This window comes from Carex rostrata, chromosome 8 (genome assembly GCF_964058835.1).
Source record: "Carex rostrata chromosome 8, lpCarRost1.2, whole genome shotgun sequence".
NCBI classification, from domain to species: domain Eukaryota; kingdom Viridiplantae; phylum Streptophyta; class Magnoliopsida; order Poales; family Cyperaceae; genus Carex; species Carex rostrata.
Genome location: NC_135925.1, coordinates 2,023,758 through 2,038,361, shown reverse-complemented (window position 1 = coordinate 2,038,361; position 14,604 = coordinate 2,023,758). Strand labels below are relative to the sequence as shown.

General features: G+C 31.5%; 1 protein-coding gene and 1 pseudogene across 2 annotated transcripts; both read right to left on the bottom strand.

The window, feature by feature from the left end:
* On the bottom strand, positions 1 to 1,456 carry LOC144557981 (uncharacterized). Its single transcript, XM_078306666.1, has 2 exons — positions 887 to 1,456; positions 1 to 351 (listed from the first exon to the last, which is right to left on the bottom strand). Exons 1-2 carry the CDS (start codon positions 1,454 to 1,456, stop codon positions 1 to 3), a joined length of 921 nt encoding a protein of 306 aa, XP_078162792.1.
* Positions 1,457 to 5,840: 4,384 nt separating this feature from the next.
* On the bottom strand, positions 5,841 to 8,410 carry LOC144558329 (uncharacterized; annotated as a pseudogene). Its single transcript, XR_013512885.1, has 3 exons — positions 8,229 to 8,410; positions 6,385 to 7,994; positions 5,841 to 6,283 (listed from the first exon to the last, which is right to left on the bottom strand). The product of XR_013512885.1 is annotated as an uncharacterized LOC144558329 (transcript).
* Positions 8,411 to 14,604: the final 6,194 nt, after the last annotated feature.

The window sequence follows — 14,604 nt, the reverse complement described above, 5'->3', positions numbered from 1 at the left end:
TTAATACAACAAAAGACAAAACTGACAAAGTGTAGTGCTAGTGCTAGTGCGATTTCTCTCCTTCTCGCGTGATTTCACTAATACATATGCATTCTCTCCTTCTCGCGTTGCTACTGCAACAACTGTTTCCCCCTCCATCTTCATCTCGTTCTGGAGAACAGCCGCTTGTTCCCACCTCTTGTCACTTTCTATTAAGAGAAGCGTTTCATTTGTTGCTACAACTATTGATTTTTCTTTTTGTACCGCAATGGCGTGGCCAGATGGTGCAAACGGTTTTGAGCTCTCTCTACGCAGTACCTCTTTTACCGTGCCATCAATTGTATCCACTTTAAAGATCTTTCCTGTTCTTGTCTGCATGGAGAGAGAAGAAGATTTAAATTTAGAATATTTATGTTTGATAAACTTTCTTGTTGTTGTGGCTGTAAGGATAAGGAAGGAGAAAAATAGTGCTTAATTTGCAACATTTTTTTCAAACAATAACTATATTTCTTCTATTTTTTTGAGAAATTATATGACAATCAAAATTCTATAAATGCAATATTTGAAAATTCACTTAAGAGCATATAGCTAGCCAGACTGTGTGAAGTGGCATATACAACTATACAAGTCCAAATTAAAGAAATAATTTTTTTAGAGAAAAATATAATTGTTCAAATTGATTATTTTATTTATTTTAAAAATAAAGAAATGAATTTAAACGAAACAAGCACTTTGATGCTGAAATTTTGAAAAATAGCTCCACCAAGGCAAATAAAATAATTGTCCAAATTAGTATGAGAGATTCTGGTAAACGAAAGAGATTTCTAATATTCTGATACATCCTACGGAATTGATAAATTTTAATTTCGACAAGCATTAGCCACAAAATCTATAGTCTATACTTTACCTGTAGAACAATGATGTATCCATGATTGAGATACACAATCCCACTGAGTCCTCGATCACAAAAAATTTTAGATTCTGAAATTACTCTCTTGCTATCTTCTTGGAGCTCCACCTTCAACACAATCCCTCTCCCCACACTGCTAACAAGCACCTCACCTGTTTCAGAATCTACCACGACCCCAATAGGAGCACCATGTAATTCTGGCAAAGGTACTGTATAAATTCTCTGATATGATTTCAGATCATAAGCGGAGACAAATGAGGGATTTGAGAATGCAACAATTAGCCGGAGACGTATCTGATCAATAGCAACAGCGGTGACTGAGACACCACTACTATTGAAAGAAGGTTCATAAAGAAGGCACTTGACCGTGCCGTTATCAAGAATAGCATAGACAGTAGGTCCCATGGCAGATCCGACAACAAAGTACTGCATGGTCGGGTTCCATACTAAACTTGAGAATTGGTGTAGGGTAGAGGAATTGATGTTGATGATGTGGCGCGCCGAGCAAGGAGTAGTGCCCAGGACCAGGAGGATGGCGAGAGAAAGCAGCAACAAAGGATAATACATCGAGGTAGTTTTGATTTTGGTGCGAGTCTTGTTTGGAAGATTTTACTTTAGATATATTTATATGAATATTATTTATTTATTTACTAACACTTAATTTGGACTTTCGAACTAAATACAGTATTGTGTTATGTTTTCTCTGCTTTGCTAAAAGAATAATTATTTATGTACCCGTGCTACAGTACTCGCACGGTACAGTGCTGTGCTACAGTATTCAGACTTAGAGAAATAATATATTATGGTCCCTACTAATTATTATTCTAAAAAGATATTATATAGTCTTAGCTAATTATTATTCTAAAATTCCAGCAGTACCCTTTCTCTATGATTCATATTAATTATATGGTTTCCTTTTCAAAGTCCCGACATTAATTCCGCGTCAACCTTTCTCTAACAAAAATAGTTGATCTAATAAAAATAAATACTTCAGTGCATAGATATAAATACTTTTAGTACTTAGATATTAATAATTTCAGTGTCATATGTAAAAAATACTTAAATGCTTATATTTTCGTAGATATAAATACTTAGAATATAAGATATTAGCACTTAAAAAAGTAAGATATTAATACTTTCATGCGTAACTTGTTATGATAATATCTTTTCGAGTTTTCCAATTATTCTCGCGTCAACTTTCATCTAACAAACATAGTTGATCTCATATGTATAAATACTTCAATGTATAAGTATAAATACATTCAATATTTAGATATTAATACTTTCAGTGTCATATGTAAAAAATACTTGCAAGTGTAGGTATAAATACTTGTACAGCGAGGTAAAAACATTTGAGTGACAATCCGCATGAAAGTACATCATTATGGATCTCATTTGAAAGGAAAAATTGCATAAATATTAATACTTTAGAAAAAAAAAGTTCAAATTGTGGAGGTTTATGTAGTCCCCGTAGGAAGTTATATTTATGCATTTAATTTTTGGTAGTCCCCAGATACTGTAGCACAGGTACTGTAGCGTGGGTACAGTGCGGGTACTGTAGCGCGGGTATTGTTATCTTGGCGCTACATAATCCACACAATAAATAATTATTCACATCATAAGTATAAATACTTCCGTACATAGGTATAAATACCTTCGTTCATAAGTATTAATACTTTAGGAAAAAAATTCGAATTGTGCAGTTTTTGCAATCCCCACAAGAAGTTATATTTTAACATTTAATTTTCGGTGGCCCCCTGCGGGTACTATAGTAATAAATTTGACATATAAATAGTCATACATATTATTTTATATAAGTGTTCTGATCTTAAAATGAGAAATTAGAGAAAAATCAACATATTCTTTTTAAATTTAAAAGTATATCAAATTCAAATGAAAACAAAAATTTGGCATATTTTAATGGAAATGTATAGTAAATGCTGTGAGAAAAAGTTTTGTATCACTTTTTTTCATATTGTATTTTAACCTGATGCGGTGAGAAATGTCGAAAGTAACTATTTTACATTCTGAATCTTCATTTGCTATAGATATTCGGGTATGGAAAATATAATGTTATAAATATTTTTTCAATATTAGTTTAAACTAAAAAAAAAATGTTATAGATATTTGATTTAAATAAAGAGAAATGTCTCTGTACCCCAAGCCACCAAATTTGAGCCCGTCCCCAAACTGGTTTAACTGGGTTTAACCGTCTGCTAATAACGGTAATTTATTAATTTGCCATTAATTTACTAATTGTTGTTTTAACGCATTACTGTTTTAATTTGATTGTTTTAGATGTTAGTTTTGTATGCTTTTGTACTGTGTTTTAATTTCTGATAGACCTAAATTATATACATATTCGATCTGATTTTTATCACGAAATAACACCAAATATCTTGTATTTTGAATATAAAGAGAATATAATACACCTTGGATCAAGTTACTGCGTTTGTTTGGTTTTAATTTGAAGAAAATGAAGAAAAACGAAGAAAAACGCCCAGTGCGGATGCACGGTTTACGATACAGCCGCACTAAGTACTTAGATGGATTTCTAGACGCGCGCTAATTTTAAAAAGATATAATAAGCTATTCGTAAAAATTCGTGCGGACGCACAGATTTCGATGCAGATGAAATCTGCACGCACACGAAAAACCCGAGCCCAGTGCGGACGCACTGTAGCAGAATGCATAACTGGAGCCTGAACTTAAAATAGCCATAACTTTTGACTCGTAACTCCGTTTTGGGCATACGACCACTTTTTGGAAAGCTAGAGAAAAGATCTACAACATGAGAAACTAAAAAAAGGTAATTTGGAGTCAGTAGGACGCACTAAACTAGCAGACAGCCAAAATTACATGTTTTCAACACGGTTTCTATTTTTGGCGCACCAAGAACACATTTTTACAGCTAAACTTGGACAAGCTATCCTGGGAAATAATCCAAATATAGCACCCACTAACTCCACTTCCTAGTCTCTAAATTGGACACAGTCTTTAGTTATAAAAGAGGGGTTTCATTATCCATTCAAGGCATCTCTTCGCAAAGATCAAAATCGATAGCATTCAATCTCATTCTCTCTTTCCACACACACAATACTTAGCGATAAATTCTGAAGTAAGGAAAGCTTTCAAGCAAGGAGAAGAAGGATTTCCTGAGCAAGATTCGGCAAGATTGAGGATTTTGATCCAATAAAGGGTGTAATCATTTATTTATTTCATTTCTTCTTACTTTTGCCAACTTTTGTAATGGATCTCTCTATGAGGGAGTAGATCTCTCTCTAGGGGTTTAGGTCAATGCATGAACTTGTTTAAATCTATTTTATTCGGTTATTTATTTTTATTATGATTGTTTTATGAGATTTGATTGTTAATTTTTGTGATTTATCATTTGTGTTGATTACATAGTTTAGTACTTGAAATCAAAGTAGTCCCGCTTTGGTATCTCTTTGTCATGCAAAGGATTTAAAGAAGTTAGGATGAGAGGAGAATATCAAATTATGAATGCAAATATCCTAGGTTTGGATTAGGATCTAACCAATTTGTAATCTAAACCGGAACTACAGAAATTAATGTTAGGAATTTGGTGAAGGACCTAATCGTGAAGCCAAACCCTAATTAGGACATCTCAAATTGAATCGGGTATTGGTATGATGGACTTAATCGTGAAATATCAATATTTGAGGAGAGGAGAGACTAACAAGAGCGTATGGTTTAGGTAGCTAGGGTGAAACATCTAACCGTGAAGTCCGAAATTATCTAGGCACATTATTAATTCACGACCATGACCCTTTTTAACACTTTAGGTTAGAAACCTCATCAAATCATACATGAATTTAAACAAATATCGAATAGATAGAATTAGCAAGGGATTGTAGACCGAATGCTCCTAGATCTCCTAAACTAGAAGACAAACCAATCTTTCTTTCATTCATTTACGTTTATTGTTTAAAACTCTCTATTTGGGTATTGAACCCAAATTTAGGAATTGTTAGAACAAACCCCCAAATTTACTTTTATTGCACTTTACTTTATTTTATTTTCTGAAATTTATTACTAAAGTTTAAGCATAGTAATTAAACATACTCTTTGTGGATCGATACCCGACAATATACTACACGGTAGGATTGTATACTTGCAATCTGAACCAAAAAGTGTATTTAGGGATAAAAAGTACATCTAGTTGTACTGAAACTTTTTACCATACCCTTTGGACGTATCAATTTCCTGTACAGTTTGTTAGGGGCAGTTGTAATCAGCAATCCCCGAATTAGTCCCCCAGCTTATTAACGGTCCTCTAATCATTTGCTAACTAATTAATTACTTTAACTAGTTTAACTAGTTATAAGCATAGTGACAACTTAATAGTTCGGGAAAGGTTCGGCAGAGTCAAAAATTTGTGATTTGGATATAATTCGTGTATAATTCGAAAATAATTTGAGAATAATTCTTTTTTGTAAACACCAAATTAGTATAATTCGGGTATAATTCGAGAATAATTCGAGAATAATTTGTTTCTGTACACGCCAAATAATATACTAAAATTCTAAAGTTGTAAAAAAAAATGAGATTGTCATTTTTTTTAGTGTAAAAATATAAATTTTTACATAGACATGTTTGTTTAATTCTACTCTATAAGTCCTATCAAATTTATAGCTTAGTTTAACAAAAATTAGCACCAAGAATGGATACCAGTAAATAGTAAGCAATATAAACATCATCAGCTTGATCTGAATTAATTCATTAATATGTAAACAAATCAACTTGTCAAGAAATTGAAAGTGTAAAATTAACATTTAGATTCCTAGTTCTATTTTTTATCACCTTCATACACATACACATATATAAGTATATAACAAGTAAATAACACGTAAATAATATATCACACCACTGATTCATTACATCTGATTAAATACAAAAGTTAGAAGTCCAAAAAATAGTTATATAACTAACATCTTCTCAAAAGTAATTCTAAACTTTCATAATAATAATTAAAAACTTCTAAAGATTACACTAAATCATCTAAATTAAATGTTGATTCATTCAAGCTTGCATCATTGGAGACTTCATCAGCCTCAGATCCACTGTCTCCTTCATTTTCCTCTCTTGCAATTTCAAAGTCACCTTCATACGCATGAATTTTTGCAAGGTTAATTGGAACTGAGTCAGCTTTCTCTTTAGCAATCATAGCACGTTTAAAGTGATTGTTCATCCTCACATAAACAAGATCTTCTAATTTTTCTGGTTCCATCCGTTTTCACTTCTTAATATGAGCTGCCTCAAAAGCACTCCAATTCCTCTCACATGCAGAAGAACTTATAGGCTAACTCAATATTTTGATGGCCATGTTTTGTAGTATAGAAACTGCACCACCCCACATATCCCACCATATCCCTGCCCCGAAATATTCATAAACAAAATAATGAGAATAAAAATAAACAAGATGTACAATGCACATGAACTTATAAGCTGAAACAACACAATAAAAAGCTTACTTGGATGAGATATGTGAAGAGAATTGATTGCCGTGGGACTGAAAATGATAGCATCTAAAGAATGATAATCCTTCAACTCTTTCATTATTGCAGCTTGTGTCTCTTCTGAAGGTAGAAGCTTTTTTACTACATTTTCTAAACCTTCTTTGATCTCTTTATTCATTTTTGCTAATCCATCATAGAACAAATGAGGGTTTAAATAGGCTGCTGCTGCATACAAATCACATTTGAGAGATTTCTTGTACCTATCTTCTATGGCATTAAGGAAGGGTGAATAGTTCTCAGCTTCATGGTTAAAGAACTCCTTAATTCCTTCTTTTGCAAGTTTAATTGCAAAATAAATATAACCTGAAGAAGAACCATCACCATCAGCCAACCTTAAAATCTTCACAAGAGGATCCATGGCACGAAGGTCTCTCCCAAATTCCCAAAATGACTCATGTTCTATGATCGCTTTAATATCAATACCTTCTTTGCTTTTACATGGAGCTAAACCCCGCCACTCGGGTGAAACGACCATGTATCGAAGTGCTTTCTCTTCTCTCAATATAGACTGCAAACACAAAAAGTTTGTTGCAAATCTAGTTACCCCAGGTTTTTTCAACTCTCTACCATTGGTCTTTGCTCTAAACATGTCTGTAACATGTTGGTGCTTATAAACAAACCGAACAACTTTTCTTGCACACTCTAATACTGAGCATACTCCACTAATCCCATCAATCTCCTTGAAAATGAGATTAAGACAGTGCGCAATACAATTTACCCGAAATATGGTACGATATTTCTCCTCAATCATCCTACCAGCAGATATATAGTTTGAAGCATTATCGGAGACAAACTGCACTACCTTTTCAGCTCCAATATCGTCTATCACTTCTGATATGAACTTGAAAATATATAAAGCATCATTTTTATTCCCAATAGTACAAAGAGACTTGAGAAACACAACCCCTCTGGGAGAACTCACCGATAAATTCAAGTACGACCTATTCTTAGAGTTGGTCCATGAATCAGACATGATAGTGACACCGGATATACTCCAAGACTCTTTAATAGACCGAACATAGAGGGTAACTTCATCTTTCAATTCTGCCAATAATTTAGTTCTAGCTAACTCACTACTAGGTGGTTCATAACCAGGTCCAGCTCGAGCAATGGCCCTAACAGCTTCTCGAAAGTTAGGAGACCTCAACAAATTGAAAGACAAATTTTCACGATGGAGAGAGCAATTTTCTTATGTGCTTCTTTACTCTCAACTTTTTTTACCATAGATGAGATGGTTCTTTGAGCTAAGACATTTACCTGGTGTCCATTACAAGCCCCATTTTCATATTGTCGTTCAGACCCGACATAACCAGATTGGGTCGAAAACTCAGCAACCTTTCTCTTATTGCTGGCTTCTAATTCATGTATTCCCTTCAAGGCCAATTCCGTAACTGTTTGAGGTACCTTTGTACATGCCTTAACATCTTTACAAGCTATCTTTGCAAAATGATATCGCATTCTATTTACTCCACCCAAGAACTTTATATCACAGAAGGTGCTCCGTACCACCTTGTCGGTCTCTTTTGAAATATACTCCCATAGTTTATCTTTCTCTCTTGGCATTTCTACAAAAGCAAACACAAATTAGATGCTACATATTGGTACAATTTGGATCATGTACAACACTAAAAAGGTGAAGCATGGGATCACAGAGATATGTTGGAATTAAGAAATTATATAAAAGACTGATATTATACAACACAGAGATGATTAAAGACTGATATGTTGATATTATACTGACAAACATAACAAAAAAAATTAACACAAATAATATTAAAAAAAGTAATAATATATTTCACCTCCTGAGCAGTCAGCCTATCCTTGAGATCAAAAGTTAAGTAGTTCCAACAGATTGAGAGCTAAATAGTACTGAATGTTTCCGTCTCATCAAATCAAGATACCTTCTAGCCTTCTCATTTCTGACATGTGGTCTTGAACAAAAATAAAATCTAAGAAGTTGGAATTAAGAACAGCCAATAGAGACATTGTAGCATACTAGTACTCAAAACAAAAATTAAAATCAAAGTATACTGGTATTCAAAATAACGTAGCATTTAAAATTTGACAATTTGATAATTTTTCGGTTTGAGCGAAACCCACAAGCACCAAACAAAATTTGACACTTTGATAATAAGCAAATTTGTTGCTATTTTAGCAAGGACTTCATGGTTTGATGCTAAGCAGGTACAAAGAAAAAGACATTTACTTGGCAGCAACTAATCGATTTTGGTCAAAATTAATTGATCAAATATCTTAGTCTTATCTCAAATAGAAAGAATCAAAGAAAAAGAGACAGATGTTACCGCTTAACATAATTTTCAATCAAAATTAGAGAGAAATTAAGCTACTTAGTAGTTTAGTACTTACTCGATCTCTTCTTGCTGTCACAGAGTCGCAGTCTAGGGTTTTGAGAGAAAGAGAAATGACGGAGGGAAATAATTCAGCGAAGTCAGAAAAGAAAATATGATTTAGGATGATAAACAATGGGGTGACGAATTTTTCCGAACACAACGTGATTAATTCGTAAAATTTGTAGAATTTGTGAATAATTCGCGAACGGAGCGTTTAATTCGCGAATCACCTTATTAAACGCGGATTGATCCGCTGAAGTCTCGGAAACGATTAATTCGCGAATTAAACGCGTACCGTGTTACTATGGTTATAAGTACTTTAAAGTACTTTAGTGTACTTTAAAGTACAATTTATAATTATTAGCTTGGGTACAGCTCGGGGGATTGGTTTTAATTTTAATGATAACCACAAAGTTTAATTAAAGTTAAACAATTTGCTTTTGATATTGAATAACTGAAAAAAGAGTTTCCATTTTGAAGCTCCATTTTGTTTATGTTTTGCTTCGTTTCTTCTCTCTCTATTTTCTTCCTCTTCGTGCTTTCTCTATTTTTATCCAAGCTGCGATTTTCGATGAGCTTGTCTTCTTCGAATGGGATGTTCATTGATCTTGTTTCTCCATTCTATTGTCGGTGGCGTCGCTACTTATTCCGATCTGTTTTTTGATAGGTGTATCTTTCTCAGATCTGGAGTCGCTCTGGTCATATTATAATTTGAAATCGATCTGCTGTGATAATTTGGAAGCGATCTATTGTTCTTCGATGATCTGTTTGTGCTCAAATATTCTTGAATTATCTATTCAAAGGTACAATAAATCTTCGTATTGTAAGTATGTATTTTGTGTATTTTTGTTTTATTTAATCTGATTCAGTTATTTATTTATTATTATTTTTTTATAGTGGTTTAGTGTAGATTACTTTGATGCTTAATATTTGCAGGTTGATTTTTGATGATGATTTGTTCGAGATTTGAAGTTCTTCTAGTTTATTGATGATATGCAAATGCGTAGTATGTATGGTTAACATGCTTAAAAATGTTATTTATTTATTGATCCGTGTATGATGAATTATTTTGTAGTTGATGCTCAATATGTCAGGTTTGTATGCTTAACAGTTGATATTTGTGTGTATTAAATTGAATGAGCATTATTACTTTCTTGTATTTTTTTTATGTTTACTAGTTTAGAATTACATGCTTATTAATTGATATTTGTATGTTCCAATTGAATTATATGAAGTGGGAAATGAAGTGATATTCATATTCTTAATAATTGATAATTATATGCTTAATAATTGAGATTTATATGCTTAATTATTTCACTGATATTGTATTATTGTTATTTGTAACTATTTAGGGTCGCGATATATTTAAATGGTTCGTAATTAAAGGTTATATCATTCTTACATGATTATTAAATGCTTATGTGAGTTAATTATAGGTGTTACCTTTGATTTTTTAGATTAACTCTCTAATTAATTTGTATTTTGAATGCTTTAAAATAGAGGTTAACATATTAATAACTCGACATTTCGGTACTGTCTCTAGGAAGTGTCTGATAAAAACTATTATTATATTTATATCAAAGGAACTCTCCATCTTCCTTTTATCTTTCCTTTCTTGATCGTCTCTCCACTTCTTTCGTGACAGGAGTGTTGCGTTTGAAATTTGAAATTACCGCTGACTACTACTCTCAAGCAAATCATCATTTCTCATTACGTTTATTAAATCAATTTATCATTTCCGCATTTGCTAATTTCGTAGTTTAATAACGACACTCTTTCACCTATTTTATGTCTTTCTTTAGATGCATTCGAAAAGCGTCAAATCTTTTTCATCTTCAATTTCGGAAGAAAAGCGGGAACTTGCGTTATCTCGAGTTGGCGAAATTGGCGCATCTTCTGAGGAAGATTTTTTTTGTTTTTTATGTGTTGTTATTCAGGATTGCATGTTTCGTATTTAATGATTAAATGGTTCACATTACGATGAGATAGTATTATTTTTCGTTATTTGTAATAATTAATTTCCAACAAATTTTTTTTTTTAGGGTTTTGGGTTTAATTTCTTGTAATTTGTTACCAATTAGATTGTAATGTTTAGAGTTTATGATTTACGATTCAATTTGTGAAGTCTTCTATTAATTATTTGTATATATTTTTTTAATTCATTGTTTGGTACAAAAGGATTGCATTCTTAATTCATGATCTTGTAATTGTTAATATCAGTACTGTCAAATATTCAATGATTATTATTTGTTATTTAGGATTGCATGTTTCATTATTGTTGATTATATTGTTCACATTACGATTACATATCATGAATTTTCTTTGTTTGTATGTACCACTTTTCCCCAATTTTTTTTTAGGGTTTACGGTTTTAAAGTGGTATTTATATTTGTAGATATTTATATATTTCTTAACATTCGTTAGTAATAATATTCATTACTATATAATTCATTAGTAATATTCATTATTATGTAATTCATTCCTCATTAGTGTTTGTTTGAATGCAGTTGCTACACACCCTGTGGATGCACAAAAAAAGAAGATGGGAAGACCTGCAATTCCAAGATAAAGTAATTTTTTGTATTTTATTTGTTACTTAATTGATTTTTACATATTTTTTTAAGTTAATGTTTTACATAAGAGCATTATAAGTTTATTTTCAATGGTATATACTTTAGCTTTCAATGCTTCAAAAATGTTATAGTTAATGGTTTACATAGGTGATTATCAATTAGCTTTTAATGGTATGTATTTTAGCTTTCAATGCTTTAAAATAGTAATAGTTAAATGTTTACATGTTGGAATTATGAGTTTGTTTTACATTGTTTATCTTATAATTTGCATATCATCAATAAACTAGAAGAACTTCAAATCTCGAACAAATCATCATCAAAAATCAACCTGCAAATATTAAGCATCAAAGTAATCTACACTAAACCACTATAAAAAAATAATAATAAATAAATAACTGAATCAGATTAAATAAAACAAAAATACACAAAATACATACTTACAATACGAAGATTTATTGTACCTTTGAATAGATAATTCAAGAATATTTGAGCACAAACAGATCATCGAAGAACAATAGATCGCTTCCAAATTATCACAGCAGATCGATTTCAAATTATAATATGACCAGAGCGACTCCAGATCTAAGAAAGATACACCTATCAAAAAATAGATCGGAATAAGTAGCGACGCCACCGACAATAGAATGGAGAAACAAGATCAATGAACATCCCATTCGAAGAAGACAAGCTCATCGAAAATCTCAGCTCGGATAAAAATAGAGAAAGCACGAAGAGGAAGAAAATAGAGAGAGAAGAAACGAAACAAAACATAAACAAAATGGAGCTTCAAAATGGAAACTCTTTTTTCAGTTATTCAATATCAAAAGCAAATTGTTTAACTTTAATTAAACTTTGTGGTTATCATTAAAATTAAAACCAATCCCCCGAGCTGTACCCAAGCTAATAATTATAAATTGTACTTTAAAGTACACTAAAGTACTTTAAAGTACTTATAACTAGTTAAACTAGTTAAAGTAATTAATTAGTTAGTAAATGATTAGAAGACCGTTAATAAGCTGGGGCACTAATTCGAGGATTGATGATTACAACTGCCCCTAACAAACTGTACAGGAAATTAAAACACAGTACAAAAGCATGCAAAACTAACATCTAAAACAATCAAATTAAAATAGCAATGCGTTAAAACAACAATTAGTAAATTAATGTCAAATTAATAAATTACCGTTATTAGCAGACGGTTAAACCCAGTTAAACCAGTTCGGGGACGGGCTTGGAATTGGTGGCTTGGGGTACAGGAACATTTCTCTTAATTTTAATGCATGTATTTTTTTTAATGATTTTTTACTACTTGGCTCTATACAAAATACAAAATTAGTTCGAAAATTTAAATTTTTTACATATAGACACATTAATACTCGTAAGTATACATATTTTAACAGTTTGAATTATTATTTGCAGCCAATCTAATAAGTTTTAAAATTGAATTCACAATTAAACTTGACGACTTTTATAACACCTAGTCGTACTACTCACTCAAATATAAAATTCAACTAATTTAATTTTCTCACTGACTTGTTTATGTTAATATTCGTAGAGGAGGGATCCACTTACAACATTTGTAGGTTATAACATCTTATAACAATTCGATTTCGTGGTTTTTAAAGTTCAAACAGTCGATCCAACCCGTTCAACATGATATCTATATTAAAATGTGTTTGGAGATCAAATTTTACATTTTTTATGAATTTTTTTATCGTTTATTAAGAATTTTGTAAAACTGTTGTTTTTAGACAATTTTGGACCACTGAAAAATAACAATTTTGTAAAATACTTAATAAATAGTAAAAAATTCAAAAAATATAAAATTTGTTCTCCAAAGCACATTTTAATATAGATATCATGTTGAACGGTTTAGATTAATTGTTTAAACTTTAAAAATTATAAAATTAAATTATTGTAAGATGTTATAACTCACATTTCATGTTGTAAGTGATCCCTCCTCATATTTGTATCCAAAAAATTCTTCAAAAATTCACATCGTCCTGCAGCAGAGGACTATCACATCCAATTAGGCCCATAAATGTCCAGAACGTAGCTAGACTTTGAGACCGGTTATAAGGAGTATGGCTAGCATAACATTATGGTTATTTCAACCTATATAACACCAACTCTAAAACCTATCAAATCGACTTCAAACAGTGAATCCAAACCGTTCAAACTGATCCACTTCATTAGTTGTGCGTTTACATGCAAAATTTATAACTTTTCGAATTTATTTAGTATTAAGTCAAGCAGTCAAAAGTGTGAGTTTTTAAGTTAATTTTAATACATTAATTTTTCAATATTTTTACCGCTTGATTTGATACTAAAATAACTCGAAAATATAAAAAAAAATTGTATGTAAACGCATCATTCATAATGTAAATTGATTTGAACGGTTCGGATTAGTCGTTTGAAGTCGATCTGATAGGTTTTAGAGTTGGTGTTATATAGGCTGAAATGACAGTGATGTTATACTAGCCAAACTCGGTTATAAGCTCTCCTTTTTTTTTTCTTGCAAGATATTTCTCTTGTATTCTTTCGTCTTTTTTTTTTAAGAAAAAAATGTGGGTCTGGCCTAGTGTGAAAACAAAGCGGATAGTTGCATATCCATATTTTTTTCTATCTTTCGATACGATATAGATTGAATATCAGATAAATACATATACAAATATGAATTGGAACAAATAATATTAAAAGTTATTAAAAAATACTAAAGTTCATAATATTTATCTAATTATAATGGTGAATGACATATTTTTTTCATAATATATGCTAAAATATATATATCTAGGATGCAAGAAAGTTCATTGAATGAAGGAAAGAAACAGGCATGACTATTTTTAGATATATGCTATGAGGCCCATCGCAAAACTACGGGTATCTAGGCTCATTTCCCCACCCCAGTGCTAAGCACTGGTGCAGTACCGGCTGGTATGGTACATTGGTACTGATATACTCTCTAAAACTACCACCATCCTGTCAAAAAGAAATCCCAAAAAAAAAAAAAGAGAAAGAACTAAATATGTTCTTTTATAAAAAAGGGTCAAATCATAATTGCAAGTAAGAAGAAATTTGTTTCCAAATCTGAAAGACCATATGAAACACTAATTAGAAAAAACCTTTTTCGGTGGGTCTGGTGCAGAAAACTATATAGACCTTACCAAATCTTTCAAGAATTAAGCAAAAAATTTCAATCTCTTTCTGCTCACAAATTATTACCAAATTTTGGTTGATTTTTGTTAAGAAAA